The following is a 20,813-nucleotide window of genomic DNA, read 5'->3' on the forward strand; positions in this document are numbered from 1 at the left end:
GAGGGAGTTCCAGGATTGTTATTGGACATCAGTCAGTCCATGTGGTGTAGGTACACCCACAGTGCTGTTAGGGAGGGAGTTCCAGGATTGTTATTGGACATCAGTCAGTCCATGTGGTGTAGGTACACCCACAGTGCTGTTGGGGAGGGAGTTCCAGGATTGTTATTGGACATCAGTCAGTTCATGTGGTGTAGGTACACCCACAGTGCTGTTAGGGAGGGAGTTCCAGGATTGTTATTGGACATCAGTCAGTCCATGTGGTGTAGGTACACCCACAGTGCTGTTAGGGAGGGAGTTCCAGGATTGTTATTGGACATCAGTCAGTCCATGTGGTGTAGGTACACCCACAGTGCTGTTAGGGAGGGAGTTCCAGGATTGTTATTGGACATCAGTCAGTCCATGTGGTGTAGGTACACCCACAGTGCTGTTAGGGAGGGAGTTCCAGGATTGTTAGTGGACATCAGTCAGTCCATGTGGTGAAGGTACACCACAGTGCTGTTAGGGAGGGAGTTCCAGGATTGTTATTGGACATCAGTCAGTCCATGTGGTGTAGGTACACCCACAGTGCTGTTAGGGAGAGAGTTCCAGGATTGTTATTGGACATCAGTCAGTCCATGTGGTGTAGGTACACGCACAGTGCTGTTAGGGAGGGAGTTCCAGGATTGTTATTGGACATCAGTCAGTCCATGTGGTGTAGGTACACCCACAGTGCTGTTAGGGAGGGAGTTCCAGGATTGTTATTGGACATCAGTCAGTCCATGTGGTGTAGGTACACCCACAGTGCTGTTAGGGAGGGAGTTCCAGGATTGTTATTGGACATCAGTCAGTCTATGTGGTGTCGGTACACCCACAGTGCTGTTAGGGAGGGAGTTCCAGGATTGTTATTGGACATCAGTCAGTCCATGTGGTGTAGGTACACCCACAGTGCTGTTAGGGATGGAGTTCCAGGATTGTTAGTGGACATCAGTCAGTCCATGTGGTGTAGGTACATCCACAGTGCTGTTAGGGAGGGAGTTCCAGGATTGTTATTGGACATCAGTCAGTCCATGTGGTGTAGGTACACCCACAGTGCTGTTAGGGAGGGAGTTCCAGGATTGTTATTGGACATCAGTCAGTCCATGTGGTGTAGGTACACGCACAGTGCTGTTAGGGAGGGAGTTCCAGGATTGTTATTGGACATCAGTCAGTCCATGTGGTGTAGGTACACCCACAGTGCTGTTAGGGAGGGAGTTCCAGGATTGTTATTGGACATCAGTCAGTCCATGTGGTGTCGATACACCCACAGTGCTGTTAGGGAGGGAGTTCCAGGATTGTTATTGGACATCAGTCAGTTCATGTGGTGTAGGTACACCCACAGTGCTGTTAGGGAGGGAGTTCCAGGATTGTTATTGGACATTAGTCAGTCCATGTGGTGTAGGTACACCCACAGTGCTGTTAGGGAGGGAGTTCCAGGATTGTTATTGGACATCAGTCAGTCCATGTGGTGTAGGTACACCCACAGTGCTGTTAGGGAGGGAGTTCCAGGATTGTTATTGGACATCAGTCAGTCCATGTGGTGTAGGTACACCCACAGTGCTGTTAGGGAGGGAGTTCCAGGATTGTTAGTGGACATCAGTCAGTCCATGTGGTGTAGGTACACCCACAGTGCTGTTAGGGAGGGATTTCCAGGATTGTTATTGGACATCAGTCAGTCCATGTGGTGTAGGTACACCCACACTGCTGTTAGGGAGGGAGTTCCAGGATTGTTATTGGACATCAGTCAGTCCATGTGGTGTAGGTACACCCACAGTGCTGTTAGGGAGGGAGTTCCAGGATTGTTATTGGACACCAGTCAGTCCATGTGGTGTAGGTACACCCACAGTGCTGTTAGGAAGGGAGTTCCAGGATTGTTATTGGACATCAGTCAGTCCATGTGGTGTAGGTACACCCACAGTGCTGTTAGGGAGGGAGTTCCAGGATTGTTATTGGACATGAGTCAGTCCATGTGGTGTAGGTACACACACAGTGCTGTTAGGGAGGGAGTTCCAGGATTGTTATTGGACATCAGTCAGTCCATGTGGTGTAGGTACACGCACAGTGCTGTTAGGGAGGGAGTTCCAGGATTGTTATTGGACATCAGTCAGTCCATGTGGTGTCGGTACACCCACAGTGCTGTTAGGGAGGGAGTTCCAGGATTGTTATTGGACATCAGTCAGTCCATGTGGTGTAAGTACACCCACAGTGCTGTTAGGGAGGGAGTTCCAGGATTGTTATTGGACATCAGTCAGTCCATGTGGTGTAGGTACACCCACAGTGCTGTTAGGGAGGGAGTTCCAGGATTGTTATTGGACATCAGTCAGTCCATGTGGTGTAGGTACACCCACAGTGCTGTTCGGGAGGGAGTTCCGGGATTGTTATTGGATATCAGCCAGTCCATGTGGTGTCGATACACCCACAGTGCTGTTAGGGAGGGAGTTCCATTATTGTTATTGGACATCAGTCAGTCCATGTGGTGTAGGTACACCCACAGTGCTGTTAGGGAGGGAGTTCCAGGATTGTTATTGGACATCAGTCAGTCCATGTGGTGTAGGTACACCCACAGTGCTGTTGGGGAGGGAGTTCCAGGATTGTTATTGGACATCAGTCAGTTCATGTGGTGTAGGTACACCCACAGTGCTGTTAGGGAGGGAGTTCCAGGATTGTTATTGGACATCAGTCAGTCCATGTGGTGTAGGTACACCCACAGTGCTGTTAGGGAGGGAGTTCCAGGATTGTTATTGGACATCAGTCAGTCCATGTGGTGTAGGTACACCCACAGTGCTGTTAGGGAGGGAGTTCCAGGATTGTTATTGGACATCAGTCAGTCCATGTGGTGTAGGTACACCCACAGTGCTGTTAGGGAGGGAGTTCCAGGATTGTTAGTGGACATCTGTCAGTCCATGTGGTGTAGGTACACCACAGTGCTGTTAGGGAGGGAGTTCCAGGATTGTTATTGGACATCAGTCAGTCCATGTGGTGTCGGTACACCCACAGTGCTGTTAGGGAGGGAGTTCCAGGATTGTTATTGGACATCAGTCAGTCCATGTGGTGTAGGTACACCCACAGTGCTGTTAGGGAGGGAGTTCCAGGAATGTTATTGGACATCAGTCAGTCCATGTGGTGTAGGTACACCCACAGTGCTGTTAGGGAGGGAGTTCCAGGATTGTTATTGGACATCAGTCAGTCCATGTGGTGTAGGTACACCCACAGTGCTGTTAGGGAGGGAGTTCCAGGATTGTTATTGGACATCAGTCAGTTCATGTGGTGTAGGTACACCCACAGTGCTGTTAGGGAGGGAGTTCCAGGATTGTTATTGGACATCAGTCAGTCCATGTGGTGTAGGTACACCCACAGTGCTGTTAGGGAGGGAGTTCCAGGATTGTTATTGGACATCAGTCAGTCCATGTGGTGTAGGTACACCCACTGTGCTGTTAGGGAGGGAGTTCCAGGATTGTTATTGGACATCAGTCAGTCCATTTGGTGTAGGTACACGCACAGTGCTGTTAGGGAGGGAGTTCCAGGATTGTTATTGGACATCAGTCAGTCCATGTGGTGTAGGTACACCCACAGTGCTGTTAGGGAGGGAGTTCCAGGATTGTTATTGGACATCAGTCAGTCCATGTGGTGTAGGTACACCCACAGTGCTGTTAGGGAGGGAGTTCCAGGATTGTTATTGGACATCAGTCAGTCCATGTGGTGTAGGTACACCCACAGTGCTGTTAGGGAGGGAGTTCCAGGATTGTTCTTGGACATCAGTCAGTCCATGGGGTGTTGGTACACCCACAGTGCTGTTGGGGAGGGAGTTCCAAGATTGTTATTGGACATCAGTCAGTTCATGTGGTGTAGGTACACCCACAGTGCTGTTAGGGAGGGAGTTCCAGGATTGTTATTGGACATCAGTCAGTCCATGTGGTGTAGGTACACCCACAGTGCTGTTAGGGAGGGAGTTCCAGGATTGTTATTGGACATCAGTCAGTCCATGTGGTGTAGGTACACCCACAGTGCTGTTAGGGAGGGAGTTCCAGGATTGTTATTGGACATCAGTCAGTCCATGTGGTGTAGGTACACCCACAGTGCTGTTAGGGAGGGAGTTCCAGGATTGTGATTGGACATCAGTCAGTCCATGTGGTGTAGGTACACCCACAGTGCTGTTAGGGAGGGAGTTCCAGGATTGTTATTGGACATCAGTCAGTCCATGTGGTGTAGGTACACCCACAGTGCTGTTAGGAAGGGAGTTCCAGGATTGTTATTGGACATCAGTCAGTCCATGTGGTGTAGGTACACCCACAGTGCTGTTAGGGAGGGAGTTCCAGGATTGTTATTGGACATGAGTCAGTCCATGTGGTGTAGGTACACACACAGTGCTGTTAGGGAGGGAGTTCCAGGATTGTTATTGGACATCAGTCAGTCCATGTGGTGTCGGTCTTACAGCATGTTACCATTGGTCACACTCAACAGATCCAATTGGTTACATTCGAACAAATCAGGGATTCCCCGTGCAAGCCCTGAGGGTTATCACAGCAACTTTTCTTGATCTTTAAGTTGAATTATTTGCTGTCGCCAAGTAAATGACGGGCACAGACTAGTGGGAAGCATTTTGGGGCAGGTTTCACTGGAAGCTGAACAGTTCCGAATCTGATCGATGAAAAATTGAGCTGAAACTTTGAGTTTCTGCTGCTTCGTTTTCCGACTGAGTTTTAGCCTGATGGCAACACAAAAGCAAAAACACACGATCTTCCGCCCTTGAATTTATAAGTCCATTTTATTCATTTCATATATTTGCTCCTTATCGTTCAGCTCCCTCACGACCCAAGGGACTGAGCACTTCTCCTGTACCCAGAATTCCAGCCTGTAGCATGGTCAATTCACCTAACCTGCACATCTTTGGACACTAAGGGGAAATTTAGCATGGCCAATCCACCTAACCTGCACATCTTTGGACACTAAAGGGCAATTTAGCATGGCCAATCCACCGAACTTGCACATCTTTGGACACTAAGGGGCAATTTAGCATGGCCAATCCCCCTAACCTGCACATCTTTGGACACTAAGGGACAATTTAGCATGGCCAATTTATCTAACCTATACATCCTTGAACATGAAGGGGCAATTTAGCATGGCCAATCCACCTAACCTACACATCCTTGAACACTAAGGGGCAATTTAGCATGGCCAATCCACCTAACCTGCACATCTTTGGACACTAAGGGGCAATTTAGCATGGCCAATCCACCTCACCTGCACATCTTTGGACTGTGGGAGGAAACTGGAGCACCGGGAGGAAACCCACGCAGACACGGGGAGAACGTGCAAACTCCACACAGACAGTGACCCAAGGCCAGAATCGAACCCGATTCCCTGGCGCTGAGATGCTGCAAAGCTAACCGCTGTGCCACTGTGCCGCCCTCCAAATTGGATGGAATCCAGTATCTGGCACAAGAATGGGACTAATTAGTGGGGGAACAAATGCACCCATGGTACGTGAAGTCAAGGTCCCAACTATTTCCACATGGTGATACGTGGAAATTCTGACATCAAGGTTCTCCCAACGCAAACAAATGTTAATAAAATATTACAATTGCAGAATGCAGCCTTTCACAATGTGGCATCTTGGGAACTAAATGCTATACTTGACCTTTTTCTTTTAGCCAATGTCCTGAAGGGTATATGTGCATGAAAGCGGGAAGAAATCCTAACTATGGGTACACCAGCTTCGATACGTTTGGTTGGGCCTTTCTCGCCTTGTTTCGACTCATGACGCAGGACTTCTGGGAGAATTTGTACCAACTGGTGAGTGCGAAGGCGTTTTGTCCTTGTACATTTGTGTGGTGAACAGTCTCATGAACCCAATGTTGGCGCAAGGGTCAAGTTTTGGACATGTGCCAAACACAGCGATATGATCATTCAATTATGTTGTCAATCTAAGTTGTGTTCTCAAGGTTCGAACCTTTCAATTTTGGCATGCATTTCCTTTGTCGATGTGCTCTGACACGTATTGTGGCAACACAAGGGTGTGTTGGGTATTTTCTGAATTATTTATTCTGTTTAATGTGTTGCAAAAAATAAATCCGGACGAGATTTATTTTATTGCCTTGTGGGATGTGGGCATCACTGGCTGGGCCTGCATTTGGTGCCCATCCCTAACTGCCCCTTGGATTGAGTGGTTTGCGAGGCCCATTTCAGAGGGCAGTTGAGAGGCAACCACATTGCTGTGGCTCTGGAGTCACATGTAGGCCAGACCGGGTAAGGACGGCAGACTTCCTTCCCTCAAGGACATTAGTGACCCAGATGGGTTTTTCCCGACAATCGACACTGGTTTCATGGTCATCAGTGGATTCTGAATTCAAATTTCACCAGCTGGGATTCGAACCCAGATCTTGCCCTGGGTCTCTAGATTACTTTCCCAGCGACAATACTCACGACCCCACCACCTCCAATTTTTCTCACTTATCGCTGACAGTGGTAACTAAGAAAAGTTGGACCTTGGGTTGGGATTAGAATAATAGAATCCCTACAGTGCAGAAGGAGGCCATTCGGCCCATCGAGTCTGCACCGACCACAATCCCACCCAGGCCCTATTCCCGTAACACTACATATTTACCCTGCTAATCCCCCTGACACTAGGGTCAATTTAGCATGGCCAATCAACCTAACCTGCTCATCTTTGGACTGTGGGAGGAAACTGGAGCACCCGGAGGAAACCCACACAGACACGGGGAGAAGGTGCAGACTCCACACAGACAGTGACCCAAGGCGGGAATCGAACCCAGGTCCCTGGCGTTGTGAGGCAGCAGTGCTAACCGCTGTGCCACCGTGTTGCCTCGGGGCACCTGGGTGTCCTTGGGATGGCCCAGACAAGATGGGCCAAATAATTCCAGATTTTTTAAATTGAATTCAAACTTTGCCATCTGCTGTGGCAGGATTCGAACCCGGGAACCCAGAGCATTCCCTTGGCCAATCTGCCGACTTCTCAGGACCCGCCTTTCTTTCTCTGACAATCTTTCCCCTGTTATGTCATCTACGCTGTTATCACTGTATCACAGGATCCTGCACCTAATCTCAGATCACTCAGTCCTGTTGTCTTTATTATACGTAGATTTTTGCAATACTGCACATTCTTTATCCTCCCTTCCATCTTGCACAGAAACTTCCCCCATTCAACTTTCATATTCAATTCTGCCAATCTTCCCCTTCCAACTGAATGGTGAGTCAACAGGCTTGAAGGTGGTATGGTGGCACAGTGGTTAGCGCTGCTGCCTCACAGCGCCAGGGACCCGGGTTCAATTCCAGCCTTGGGTCACTGTCTGTGTGGAGGCTGCACGTTCTCCCCGTGTCTGCGTGGGTTTCCTCCGGGTGCTCCGGTTTCCACCCACAGTCCAAAGATGTGTAGGTTAGGGTTGATTGGCCATGCTAAATTGCCCCTTAATGTCCAAAGATGTGGAGGTTAGGTGGATTGGCCATGCTAAATTGCCCCTGAGTGTCCAAAGATGTGTAGGTTATGTGGATTGGCCATGCTAAATTGCCCCTTAGTGTCCAAAGATGTGTAGGTTAGGTGGATTGGCCATGCTAAATTGCCCCTGAGTGTCCAAAGATGTGTAGGTTATGTGGATTGGCCATGCTAAATTGCCCCTTAGTGTCCAAAGATGTGTAGGTTAGGTGGATTGGCCATGCTAAATTGCCCCTGAGTGTCCAAAGATGTGTAGGTTATGTGGATTGGCCATGCTAAATTGCCCCTTAGTGTCCAAAGATGTGTAGGTTAGGTGGATTGGCCATGCTAAATTGCCCCCTTAGTGTCCAAAGATGCGCAGGTTAGGTGGATTGACCATGCTAAATTGCCCCTGAGTGTCCAAAGATGTGCAGGTTAGGTGGATTGGCCATGCTAAATTGCCCCTTAGTGTCCAAAGATGTGCAGGTTGGGTGGATTGGCCATGCTAAATAGCCCCCTTCGTGTCCAAAGATGTGCAGGTTAGGTGGATTGGCCATGCTAAATTGCCCCCTTAGTGCCCAAAGATGTGCGGGTTAGGTGGATTGGCCATGCTAAATTGCCCCTTAGTGCCCAAAGATGTGCAGGTTAGGTAGATTGGCCATGCTAAATTGCCCCTTAGTGTCCAAAGATGTGAAGGTTAGGTAGATTGGCCATGGTAAATTGCCCCCTTAGTGTCCAAAGATGTGCAGGTTAGGTGGATTGGCCATGCTAAATTGCCCCCTTAGTGTCCAAAGATGTGCAGGTTAGGTGGATTGGCCATGCTAAATTGCTCCTTAGTGTCCAAAGATGTGCAGGTTAGGTGGATTGGCCATGCTAAATTGCCCCTTAGTGTCCAAAGATGTGCAGGTTAGGTGGATTGGCCATGTTAAATTGCCCCTTAGTGTCCAAAGATGTGCGGGTTAGGTGGATTGGCCATGCTAAATTCTGGGACCCTTGCTGTTTGTCATTTTCATAAATGACCTGGATGAGGAAGTGGAGGGATGGGTTGGTAAGTTTGCTGACGACACCAAGGTAGGTGGTGTTGTGGATAGTTTGGAGGGATGTCAGAAGTTGCAGCGAGACATAGATAGAATGCAAGACTGGGCGGAGAAGTGGCAGATGGACTTCAACCCGGATAAGTGTGTGGTGATCCATTTTGGCAGATCCAATGGGATGAAGCAGCAGTATAATATGAAGGGTACCATTCTTAGCAGTGTAGAGGATCAGAAGGACCTTGGGGTCCGGGTCCATAGGACTCTTAAATCGGCCTCGCAGGTGGAGGATGCGGTCAAGAAGGCGTACGGCGTACTGGCCTTCATTAATCGAGGGATTGAGTTTAGGAGTCGGGAGATAATGCTGCAGCTTTATAGGACCCTGGTTAGACCCCACTTGGAGTACTGCGCGCAGTTCTGGTCACCTCATTACAGGAAAGATGTTGAAGCCATTGAAAGGGTGCAGAGGAGATTTACAAGGATGTTGCCTGGATTGGGGGGCATGCCTTATGAGGATAGGTTGAGGGAGCTTGGTCTCTTCTCCCTGGAGAGACGAAGGATGAGAGGTGACCTGATAGAGGTTTACAAGATGTTGAGAGGTCTGGATAGGGTAGACTCTCAGAGGCTATTTCCAAGGGCTGAAATGGTTGCTACGAGAGGACACAGGTTTAAGGTGCTGGGGGGTAGGTACAGAGGAGATGTCAGGGGTAAGTTTTTCACTCAGAGGGTGGTGGGTGAGTGGAATCGGCTGACGTCGGTGGTGGTGGAGGCAAACTCATTGGGGTCTTTTAAGAGACTTCTGGATGAGTACATGGGATTTAATGGGATTGAGGGCTATAGATAGGCCTAGAGGTGGGGATGTGATCGGCGCAACTTGTGGGCCGAAGGACCTGTTTGTGCTGTGGCTTTCTATGTTCTATGTTCTAAATTGCCCCTTAGTGTCCAAAGATGTGCGGATTAGGTGGATTGGCCATGCTAAATTGCTCCTGAGTGTCCAAAGATGTGTAGGTTAGGTGGATTGGCCATGCTAAATTGCCCCCTTAGTGTCCAAAGATGTGCAGGTTAGGTGGATTGGCCATGCTAAATTGCTCCTTAGTGTCCAAAGATGTGCAGGTTAGGTGGATTGGCCATGCTAAATTGCTCCTTAGTGTCCAAAGATGTGCAGGTTAGGTGGATTGGCCATGCTAAATTGCCCCTCAGTGTCGGGGGATCAGCAGGGTAAATACGTGTAGACTCAATGGGCTGCATGGCTTCCTTCTGCACTTTCGGGATTCTCTTCTATTCTATTCATTCCCGAGATTAGCAATATAAAAGTAGGGATATTTTGCGACAGTTGTACAAGGTGTTGGGAATACTGTGTCCAGTTTTGGTCTCCTTATTTAAGAAAGGATGTAACTGCATTCGAAGCACGTCAGAGAAGGTTCATTCAGCTGATTCCTGGGATGGGGGATTATCTTATGAGGAGAGGTTGGATTGTTTGGGCCTGTACCCATTGGAGTTTAGGAGAATGAGAAGTGATCTTATTGGAACATATCAGATCCTGATGGGCTTTGACAGGGTGGATGCTGAGAGGATGTTTCCTTTGTGGGAGAGACTGGAAGTCGGGGGACACAATTTATAAATAAGGCATCTCCCATTGAAGACAGAGATGAGGAGAATGTTTTTCTCAGAGGGTCTTTAGTCTGACGAATTGTCTTCCCCCAGAGAGCGGTGGAAGCTTGGTTATTGAATATATTTAAGGCAGAGGTAGATAGATTTTTTTTATTCATTCATGGGCCCTGGGAGTCGCTGGCTGGCCAGCATTTATTGCCCATCCCTCGTTGCCCTTGTTCAGAGGGCAGTTAAGAATCAACCACATTGCTATGGCTCTGGAGTCACATGTAGGCCAGGTCGGGTAAGGACGGCAGATTTCCTTCCCTAAAGGATATGAATGAACCAGATGGGTTTTTCCGACAATGGTTTCATGGTCATCGGTCGATTCTTAATTCCAGATATTTTGTATTGAATTCAAATTCCACCATCTGCCGTGGCGGGATTCGAACCCGGGTCCCCAGAGCATTAGCTAAGTTTCTGGATTAATAGTCCAGCGATAATACCACGAGGTCATCACCGTGCTCCCCCCTCTTGATGAACAAAGGAATGAAAGGAAATCGGGGACATTGACATGGTGGCAGCACAATGATTAGCATTGCTGCCTTGCAGCGCCAGGGAACCGGATTCGATTCCCGAATTGGGTCACTGTGGGGAGTCTGCACGTTCTGCCGGTATCTGCTCCGGTTTCCTCCGGATGCTCCGGTTTCCTCCAAAGATGTGCAGGTTAGGTGGATTGGCCATGCTAAATTGCCCTTAGTGTCCAAAGATGTGCAGGTTAGGTGGATTGGCCATGCTAAATTGCACCTTAGTGTCCAAGGATGTGCAGGTTAAGTGGATTGGCCATGCTAAGTTGCCCCTTAGTGTCCAAGGATGTGCAGGTTAGGTGGATTGGCCATGCTAATTTGTCCCTTCATGTCCAAAGATGTGCAGTTTAGGTGGATTGGCCATGCTAAATTGCACCTTAGTGTCCAAGGATGTGTAGGTTAGGTGGATTGGCCATGCTAAGTTGCCCCTTAGTGTCCAAGGATGTGCAGGTTAGGTGGATTGGCCATGCTAAATTGTCCCTTCATGTCCAAAGATGTGCAGGTTTGGTGGATTGGCCATGCTAAATTGCCCCTGAGTGCCCAAAGATGTGCGGGTTAGGGAGATCGGCCATGCTAAATTCTCTGTGTACTCAAACAGGCGACTGGCGGATTTTCACAGTAACTGCGTTGCATCGTTAATGTCAGCCTACTTGTGACGCTGATAAATAAATTTCAACTTTAAATGTGGGGTTGAGGTTACAATCAGTTCAGCCATGGTCTTATTGAACAACAGAGCAGGAGTGAGGTCTTGCTCAAGCTTCAGACCATGAGGCCTGGGTCGTTAAAGGGTGCCCAGAAATGTCGGAAGGAAATAATAGGTGTGCCCACTGGTTGGAAGTATTCTGAAGAAAGTGACATTGAAAAACGCTCATGGGATGCAGGGTTAGGAGATGGGGCCTAGTCACTTTCCACCAAATAAATAGCAGGCCACAATTTTCCAACTGTCTTTGGGAACAGGAAACCCTCCAAAGGACTGGAAGGTGGCAGATGGTGCTCTCTTGTTCAAACAAAAAAGTGAAAGGGAGAAGCCATGAAACTTACAGACTGGTTAATCTTGCCTCAACTGTGAGTCAACTCTCAGTTCCCCAGTGCATTGTGGGATGGATTCAGTGAACACTTTAAAACCCGCGACATAATCAGGGATAATCAGCGTGGATTTATAAAGGCCAGGTCATACTTGGCTAATTTAATTGGATTTTTGGAGAGTGCATTTGTAAAACAAGTGCAATTGAAGTATATATAGAATGTTATGAATCATTTGATTAAGTGCCAAGTAAGGGCCTCAGTTTGGATGTGAGGCAGATGGTTATCAGGCGAAATATAGCCACATGGATTGAGAGGTGTATGCGGGGGAGGGGTGCAGATGGCAGGGAGTAAATCAATATTTGTTTCTGATTAGTTGAACGTGGATAATGATGTCCCCCAGGATCTGTGGACCCCCTTGTGTTTGTATATAGGGTTTAGCCACAGCCATGGAAAGAATTAGAGCAAAATTTGAATGCTTATTTTATTTATTAGTAGGCTTACATTAACATTGCAATGAAGTTACTGTGAAAATCCCCGAGTCGCCACACTCCTGTTCGGGTACACTGAGGGAGAATTTAGCATGGTCAATGCACCTAAGCAGCATGTCTTTGGACTGTGGGAGGAAACCGGAGCACCCGGAGGAAATCCACGCAGACATGAGGAGAACGTGCAGACTCCGCACAGACAGTGACCCAAGCTGGGAATTGAACCCGGGTCCCACTGTGCCACCGTGCCACCTCGAATGTTCGATTCAAACCAGTTATTCCAGACCAGACACACATACACGCCAGCCGTCGGGCCAACTGAGGTAACCAGACCCTCATCAAACCGATACCCCTTCAGGAGATTTTACAGAAGGGCTAAAAAGATGGGCCGAAGCTGTGCTGAAAAACTCTATTGCTGGAATTTTCCAGTCCTTCCCACTGTCGGGATCTCTCGGTCTCGCCATTGGCGCACCCTCGCTGTGGGCTTCCCGGGCGGCGGGGGATGCAGTCAGCGGCAAACCCTGATGATAACGGCGGGACTGGAAAATCCCGCCGCCGCTGCAAAACATGCGAGGTCAATCCCGCCCTCCGACTGTAAAATTGGGAAGTATATTTTTGGCAGGGGGTGAGGGAGGGGAGGAATCAGGGAGCGGGGGATAAATCTAACTTGATGTTTCCTTCCAAAGTGCCTCCAAATTGTCACGGGACTTGTTCATTTTTGGCACCTGGCACCTCCTGAGTAACATCCACGGGCTAACTGTGTCTAAAATAGCACTTCCGTTCCTGCCAGTTATCCTGATTCTCAATCTGTTCCTTCAGCACGCTGTCAATCTGCTAATACTTTTCTTACCTGGCCCAGGACCAGCATCAGAGCCTGTGTCCAAACACACACACAAAACTCGAAGGACACACAGGGAAATGAAAGCGCCGGCGAGGCCATGTCCAGATCCTTAGGACAAATCGTCAAAGTTAATCAAACGTCGCTGATAACTGCTCAGCCATCACTCCCAAGAGTTAGGTAACGAGCATGTCCGTTTGGCCAGCAAGAATGTCCAGGCAATCACCAACTTCATTCACCCAATTAATAGAATCCCCACAGTGCAGAGGAAGGCCATTCGGCCCATCAAGTCTGCACTGACAACAATCCAACCCAGGCCCTTTGGACACTAAGGGGCAATTTAGCATGGCCAATCCTCCTAACCTGTACACCTTTGAACACGAAGGGGCAATTTAACATGACCAATCTACCTCAACTACACATCTTTGGACACTAAAGGGCAATTTAGCATGGTCAGTCCTCCTAACCCGCACATCTTTGAACACTAAGGGGCAATTTAACATGACCAATCTACATCAACTGCACATCTTTGGACACCAAGGGGCAATTTAGCATGGCCAATCCACCTAATCTGCACATCTTTGGATACTAAGGGGCAATTTAGCCTGGCCAATCCACCTCGCCCGCACATCTTTGGACAGTAAGGGGCAATTTAGCATGGCCAATCCACCTAGCCCGCACATCTTTGGACACTAAGGGGCAATTTAGCATGGCCAATCCCCCTACCCTGCACATCTTTGGACACTAAGGGGCAATTTAGCATGGCCAATCCACCTAACCTGCACATCTTTGGACTGTGGGAGGGAACTGGAGCGCCCGGAGGAAACCCACGCAGACACGGGGTGAACAGTCACCCAAGGTCAGAATCGAACCCACTACATTGCCCCTTAGTGTCCAAAGATGTGTAGGTTAGATTGATTGGCCATGCTAAATTGCCCCTTCGTGTCCAAAGATGTGCAGGTTAGGTGGATTGGCCATGCGAAATTGCCCCTTAGTGTCTAAAGATGTGCAGGTTAGGTGGATTGGCCATGCTAAATTGCCCCTTAGTGTCTAAAGATGTGCAGGTTCGGGGGATTGGCCATGCTAAATTGCCCCTTAGTGTCCAAAGATGTGTAGGTTAGGTGGATTCACCATGCTAAATTGTCCCTTAGTGTCCAAAGATGTGGAGGTTAGGTGGATTGGCCATGCTAAATTGCCCCTTAGTGTCCAAAGATGTGCAGGTTAGGTGGATTGGCCATGCTAAATTGTCCCTTAGTGTCCAAAGATGTGCAGGTTAGGTGGATTGGCCATGCTAAATTGTCCCTTAGTGTCCAAAGATGTGCAGGTTAGGTGGATTGGCCATGCTAAATTGTCCCTTAGTGCCCAAAGATGTGTAGGTTCGGGGGATTGGCCATGCTAAATTGTCCCTTAGTGTCCAAAGATGTGTAGGTTAGGTGGATTGGCCATGCTAAATTGTCCCTTAGTGTCCAAAGATGTGTAGGTTAGGTGGATTGGCCATGCTAAATTGTCCCTTAGTGTCCAAAGATGTGCAGGTTAGGTGGATTGGCCATGCTAAATTGTCCCTTAGTGTCCAAAGATGTGTAGGGTAGGTGGATTGGCCATGCTAAATTGTCCCTTAGTGTCCAAAGATGTGTAGGTTAGGTGGATTGGCCATGCTAAATTGTCCCTTAGTGTCCAAAGATGTGTAGGTTAGGTGGATTCGCCATGCTAAATTGTCCCTTCGTGTCCAAAGATGTGCAGGTTAGGGGGATTGGCCATGCTAAATTGCCCCTTAGTGTCCAAAGATGTGTAGGTTAGGTGGATTCGCCATGCTAAATTGTCCCTTCGTGTCCAAAGATGTGGAGGTTAGGTGGATTGGCCATGCTAAATTGCCCCTTAGTGTCCAAAGATGTGCAGGTTAGGTGGATTGGCCATGCTAAATTGTCCCTTAGTGTCCAAAGATGTGCAGGTTAGGTGGATTGGCCGTGCTAAATTGTCCCTTAGTGTCCAAAGATGTGCAGGTTAGGTGGATTGGCCATGCTAAATTGCCCCTTAATGTCCAAAGATGTGCAGGTTAGGTGGATTGGCCATGCTAAATGTGCAGGGTTACGAGGATAGGGTAGGGGGAGTGGGCCTCTCTTCCGGAGAGTCGGTGCAGACTCGATGGGTCGGATGGCCTCTTTCTGCTCTGTTGGCAATGATATGTCCGTGAGATTGAAACAAATGTATAAAATTCCTGTTCCTAACAAAAGACTAACCCATTTAATTTGAGAAATTAACTCGGTTCGCCAATATGTCCAAGAGGCTGGCCAAACATGTTTGAGAGCATTATCACTATCCCATGTGACCTGAAGTGTATGCCAGTGCCAGTTGTATGGTTGATGCCAGTTTAACTGGGTAAAAAAAACTCTCCAATCTTTGGCACTCACCCCAGCAGTTTTGTATTCCCAGTTTCATGTGATGGGATCACATTGTGGAATCCACTGACCTCTGATGTGCTTCTCTGTGCTGTAAAAATGAATTTGCTAAACTACCCCTATGCCTGCAACTTTATTCAGTGGCAAGTTGTGTGTACTTGCACACTGGCACCTCCAGAACCTGGCGAGGTTGGCACTCCAGGGCCATGGAAGGCATTGGTGAGGCCACACCTGGAGTATTGTGTGCAGTTTTGGTGTCCTTATCTGAGGAAGGATGTCCTTGCTATAGAGGGAGCACAGCGAAGGTTTACCAGGCTGATTCCTGGGATGGCAGGTCTGTCATGTGAGGAGAGACTAAGTGGGTTAGGATTATATTCACTGGAGTTTAGAAGAGTGAGAGAGGATCTCATAGAAACTTATAAAATTCTAACAGGGTTAGACAGGGTAGATTCAGAAAGAATGTTCCCGATGGTGGGGGAGTCCAGAACTAGGGGTCATAGTTTGAGGATAAGGGGTAAACCTTTTAGGACTGAGGTGAGGAGAAATTTCTTCACCCAGAGGGTGGTGAATGTGTGGAATTCACTCCCACAGAAAGTAGTTGAGGCCAAAACGTTGTGAGATTTCAAGAAGAAATTAGATATCGCTCTTGGGACTAAAGGGATCGAGGGATATGGGGGAGAAGGGGGGATCAGGATATTGAATTTGATGATCAGCCATGATCAAAATGAATGGCGGAGCAGGCTCGAAGGGCCGAATGGCCTCCTCCTGCTTCTAGTTTCTACGTTCAGTAGAAAGGCCTTCATCTTGCCGTTGGATACATGTGTTGCCCAGTTTGAGGTATGCAGACCAGTGAGTGCCAGTTTGCTCCTTGGTTAGCAAATGTCACGGCTAGCAACACCCTAATTGGCCTCAGTACCCGAGGATTAGGGAGAGGGAAATCAATCTGTCGTAACAGCTGGGCTGCAATTGTACAGGGCGTTGGTCAGGTCACATCTGGAGTATTATGTGCAGTTTTGGTGTCCTTATCAGAGGAAGGATGTCCTTGCTATAGAGGGAGCGCAGCGAAAGTTTACCAGGCTGATTCCTGGGATGGCAGGTCTGTCATATGAGGAGAGACTAAGTCAGTTAGGATTATATTCATTGGAGTCTGGAAGAGTGAGAGGGGATCTCATAGAAACTTATAAAATTCTAACAGGGTTAGACAGGGTAGATTCAGAAAGAATGTTCCCGATGGTGGGGGGAGTCCAGGACTAGGGGTCATAGTTTGAGGATAAGGGGTAAACTTATAAAATTCTAACAGGGTTAGACAGGGTAGATTCAGAAAGAATGTTCCCGATGGTGGGGGAATCCAGAACTAGGGGTCACAGTTTGAGGATAAGGGGTAAACCTTTTAGAACTGAGGTGAGGAGAAATTTCTTCACCCAGAGGGTGGTGAATGTGTGGAATTCACTCCCACAGAAAGTAGCTGAGGCCAAAACGTTGTGTGATTTCAGGAAATTAGACATAGCTCTTGGGGCTAAAGGGATCAATGGACATGGGGGATCAGGATATTGGTGGAATTTTACCGTCCCGCCCGCCATGGGAATTGTAGCAGCCGGAATTTTCCAACTTTGGGGCGAGCACGGCCGGAAAATCCCGCCCTTTGAATTTGATGATCAGCCATGATCAAAATGAATGGCGGAATAGGCTCGAAGGGCTGAATGGCCTCCTCCTGCTTCTATTATCTCTGTTTCTACGTACGGAGGGAGAAAGGCATTATCAGAGGTGTTTGCCTTCTGGTGACCAGGGCCCTACTTGTTTCACCGGAGCATGAAGCATCTTGTGGCACGTTTCAGAGGAAGCTCTCCCAGTGCCTTGGCCAATATTCCCCCCACAACCAACACCACCATGTGCTGCTCCTTTTATCTCATTGCTGTTGTGTGGGATCTCGATTGACACCACAGAGTGGCTACATCTGCCTCCATCAGAAAATTAATTGAATGTCAAGTGCTTTGAACCGTTCTTGAGATGCACGAAGGTTGCTATAAAAAAAAGTCATGAATGGTGAGAGTTTTTATATCTGACATACAAAACGGGAAAAAACATCGTGAAGGCTCCTGACTAAGTAGATGGAGAGAAACTGTGGAGTTTGCACATTCTCCTCGTGTCTGCGTGGGTTTCCTCCGGGTGCTCCGGTTTCCTCCCACAGTCCAAAGATGTGCAGGTTAGGTTGATTGGCCATGCTAAAAATTGCCCTTAGTGTCCTGAGATGCATAAGTTAGAGGGATTAGTGGGTAAATATGTAGGGATATGGGGGTCGGGCCTGGGTGGGATTGTGGTCGGTGCAGACTTGATGGGCCGAATGGCCTCTTTCTGTACTGTAGGGTTTCTATGATTCTATGAAATGTTTCCCGATGGCACCGATTTAAGGAAACTGGCAAAAGAAGGAACAGTGACATGTGGAGAAACTTTTCCACACGGCGAGTGGTTCGAATCATAAAATCTGAAGTGCAGAAGGAGGTCATTCAGCCCATCGGGTCTGCATCGACCACAATCCCACCCAGGCCCTATTCCAGTAACCCCACATAATTACCCTGCTAATCCCCCTGAGACTAGGGTCAATTTAGCACAGCCAATCAACCTAACCCGCACATCTTTGGACAGTGGGAGGAAACCGGAGCACCCAGAGGAAACCCACGCAGACACGGGGAGAACGTGCAGACTCCACACAGACAGTGACCCAGGGCTGGAATCGAACCCGGGACTCGGGCGCTGTGAGGCAGCAGTGCTAACCACTGTGTCACCATGCTGCCCAAAAGGGAGGATCAGGGAATGCACAGCCTGAGAGTGTGGGGGATGTACATTCACTCGAGACTTTCATAAAGGGACTTGGGTAAGCAGCTGAAGAGAGAAAAATTGTCGGTCTATGGGAAAGGGGCAGAGTATGGCAGAGAGCCAGTATGGCCACAATGGGCTGAATGGTCTCTTTCTGTGCAGTAACCATTCTATGATTCTGAAATGGTAAAGCAGGTCGATGGGTAATGCCACACATTGAAATGTCTGATGGTTACATTACCCAAACAGTATGTTCCATAAAGATTGTTTGGTGCCGGAAACCTCGTCCGCGGCTGGGATTCTCCAGTCCCGCTGCAGTGAATGGAGTTTTGGCTAAGCGCCAAATTCTCCATTCCTGCGGGCAGCGGGGACAGGAACGAACAAGGTCGGAGAATCCTGCCCATAATCTCTATTTTAAAAAAAGCATTTCAAAAGAGATTTGAACTTCCACCTACTTGCTGAAAGAATTACATGGCAAGATTTCACATTTTATTGACTTTTACTGTAACAAATGACCAAAAGCACAATTGACTAAACTTGTATGTTCAACCACAGAGAGAAACACTCTCCTTTGAGACTTATCTCACATCACCTGATTGGCTGCTACGAGAGGACACAGGTTTAAGGTGCTGGGGGGTAGGTACAGGGGAAATGTTAGGGGGAAGTTTTTCACACAGAGGGTGGTGGGCGAGTGGAATCGGCTGCTGTCAGTGGTGGTGGAGGCAAACTCAATAGGGTCTTTTAAGAGACTCCTGGATGAGTACATGGGACTTAATAGGATGGAGGGTTATAGGTAGGTCTAGAAGGTAGGGATATGTTCGGCACAACTTGTGGGGCCGAAGGGCCTGTTTTGTGCTGTAGTTTTTCTATGTTTCTATCACAGTCTCCACAGAATTATACTTGTAGCAAACAGTTCACAGTTACTCCCAGCTCCTTGTGTCTTCACTTCACTCTTTGCGTGACCATATCCAGGTGTCTTTTTCCATTTTCAGAGTGTTTCTGACATTCACCACTGGCATTAGAGTCTGTTCTGATTAATCTTCCCCACCCCGCCAATCCCTGACCAGACTAGAACAAATCTCCCAGACTCTGCAGAAGGCAGAAGGGTGTGTCTTCTTTGACTCGAGACTATCTCCCTCCTCAATCCACCTGTGGCACCTCAGAAATTCAGTCCGCTCTCTGCTGACCACACAGAACCTCTGCTGTCCGTGTCTGTGATATCCATCAATTTGTAGGGAAGCCTGTAACCTGATGTCAAAGATGGCTTCCTCTGCCCTCTCGCCCCAGGAAAACCATTAACCTTGTAGCGAGGTAGGACTGCTAATTAGCTATCTCTGATTCTAACTCCCTTTCATCCTAGCAGTAAATAGACAGCCACAGCACAACTGTTTACAAGCTGAGAGCTTTCTGGGAATTTGGGAGACTCACATCTACTCATTGTAACCTCAGAGACTGCTGCCATTGTCTCCAAGGATAAATATCTTGCACCTTCCTCTTAGAATCATCAAATTATACAATGCTACAGTGCAGAAGGAGGCCATTCAGCCCATCAAGCCTGCACCGATCACAATCCCTCCCAGACCCTATCCCCATGTATTCACCCTAGTTATTCCCCTTGACACTGAGGGAGAATTTAGCACGGCCAATCAACCTAACCTACACATCTTTGGACACTAAGGGACAATTTAGCATGGCCAATCCACCTAACCCACACATCTTTGGACACTAAGGGGCAATTTAGCATGGCCAATCCACCTAAGCTACACATCTTTGGACACTAAGGGGCAATTTAGCATGGCCAATCCACCTAAGCTACACATCTTTGGACACTAAGGGGCAATTTAGCATGGCCAATCCACCTAAGCTACACATCTTTGGACACTAAGGGACAATTTAGCATGGCCATTCCACCTAACCTGCACATCTTTGGAGTGTGGGAGGAAACCGGAGCACGCGGGGGAAACCCACACAGACACGGGGAGAATGTGCAAACTCCACACAGACAGTGACCCAAGGCCGGGAATTGAACCCGGGTCCCTGGCGTGTGAGGCAGCAGTGCTAACCACTGTGCTACCGTGCCGCACATCTGAGTGAAACGATCTGAGTCTTCCTTTGATCTCTCAAAGTCAAAGCCTCGCAGATTGAACAGGTCACATGACCACCCTAAATTTAAAGGCACAGTCCCAAAGTGTAATAATGTCGTGAACCTCGTCGTTGTAACAAGATGCACTTAAAATTGTCCAAACAATCTGTTTCTTTTGCAGACGTTGAGAGCAGCAGGGAAAACGTACATGATCTTCTTCGTTCTTGTGATCTTCGTGGGTTCGTTTTACCTGGTGAACCTGATCCTGGCTGTTGTCGCCATGGCCTACGAGGAGCAAAACCAAGCAACCCTGGAGGAAGCTGAGCAGAAAGAACAGGAGTTTAAACAGATGCTGGAACAACTGAAGAAGCAGCAGGAGGATGCTCTGGTATGTAATTGTTTCTATCCTTACCGAAGGGTGGGCCACTCATGAGGTCAGGCCTTAAAAGGAGAAATAGTGACCCTGGGCGGTAACCGTTTGCAACAATGCAAACCTCTTCTTTCCCAATGGGTTCACAA

At 48.3% G+C, this 20,813-nt stretch overlaps 1 protein-coding gene across 1 annotated transcript in view; it reads left to right on the top strand.

Moving 5' to 3' along the window:
- LOC144481846 (sodium channel protein type 8 subunit alpha-like) overlaps positions 1 to 20,813 on the top strand; it is a 639,525-nt gene that overhangs the window by 122,861 nt on the left and 495,851 nt on the right. The window contains exons 8-9 of the mRNA XM_078200997.1: positions 5,667 to 5,808; positions 20,476 to 20,682. Coding sequence (XP_078057123.1) covers positions 5,667 to 5,808; positions 20,476 to 20,682 — 349 coding nt within the window. The remainder of the gene's footprint in view (positions 1 to 5,666; positions 5,809 to 20,475; positions 20,683 to 20,813) is intronic.

This window comes from Mustelus asterias, chromosome X (assembly GCF_964213995.1).
Source record: "Mustelus asterias chromosome X, sMusAst1.hap1.1, whole genome shotgun sequence".
Classification (NCBI taxonomy): Eukaryota; Metazoa; Chordata; class Chondrichthyes; order Carcharhiniformes; family Triakidae; genus Mustelus; species Mustelus asterias.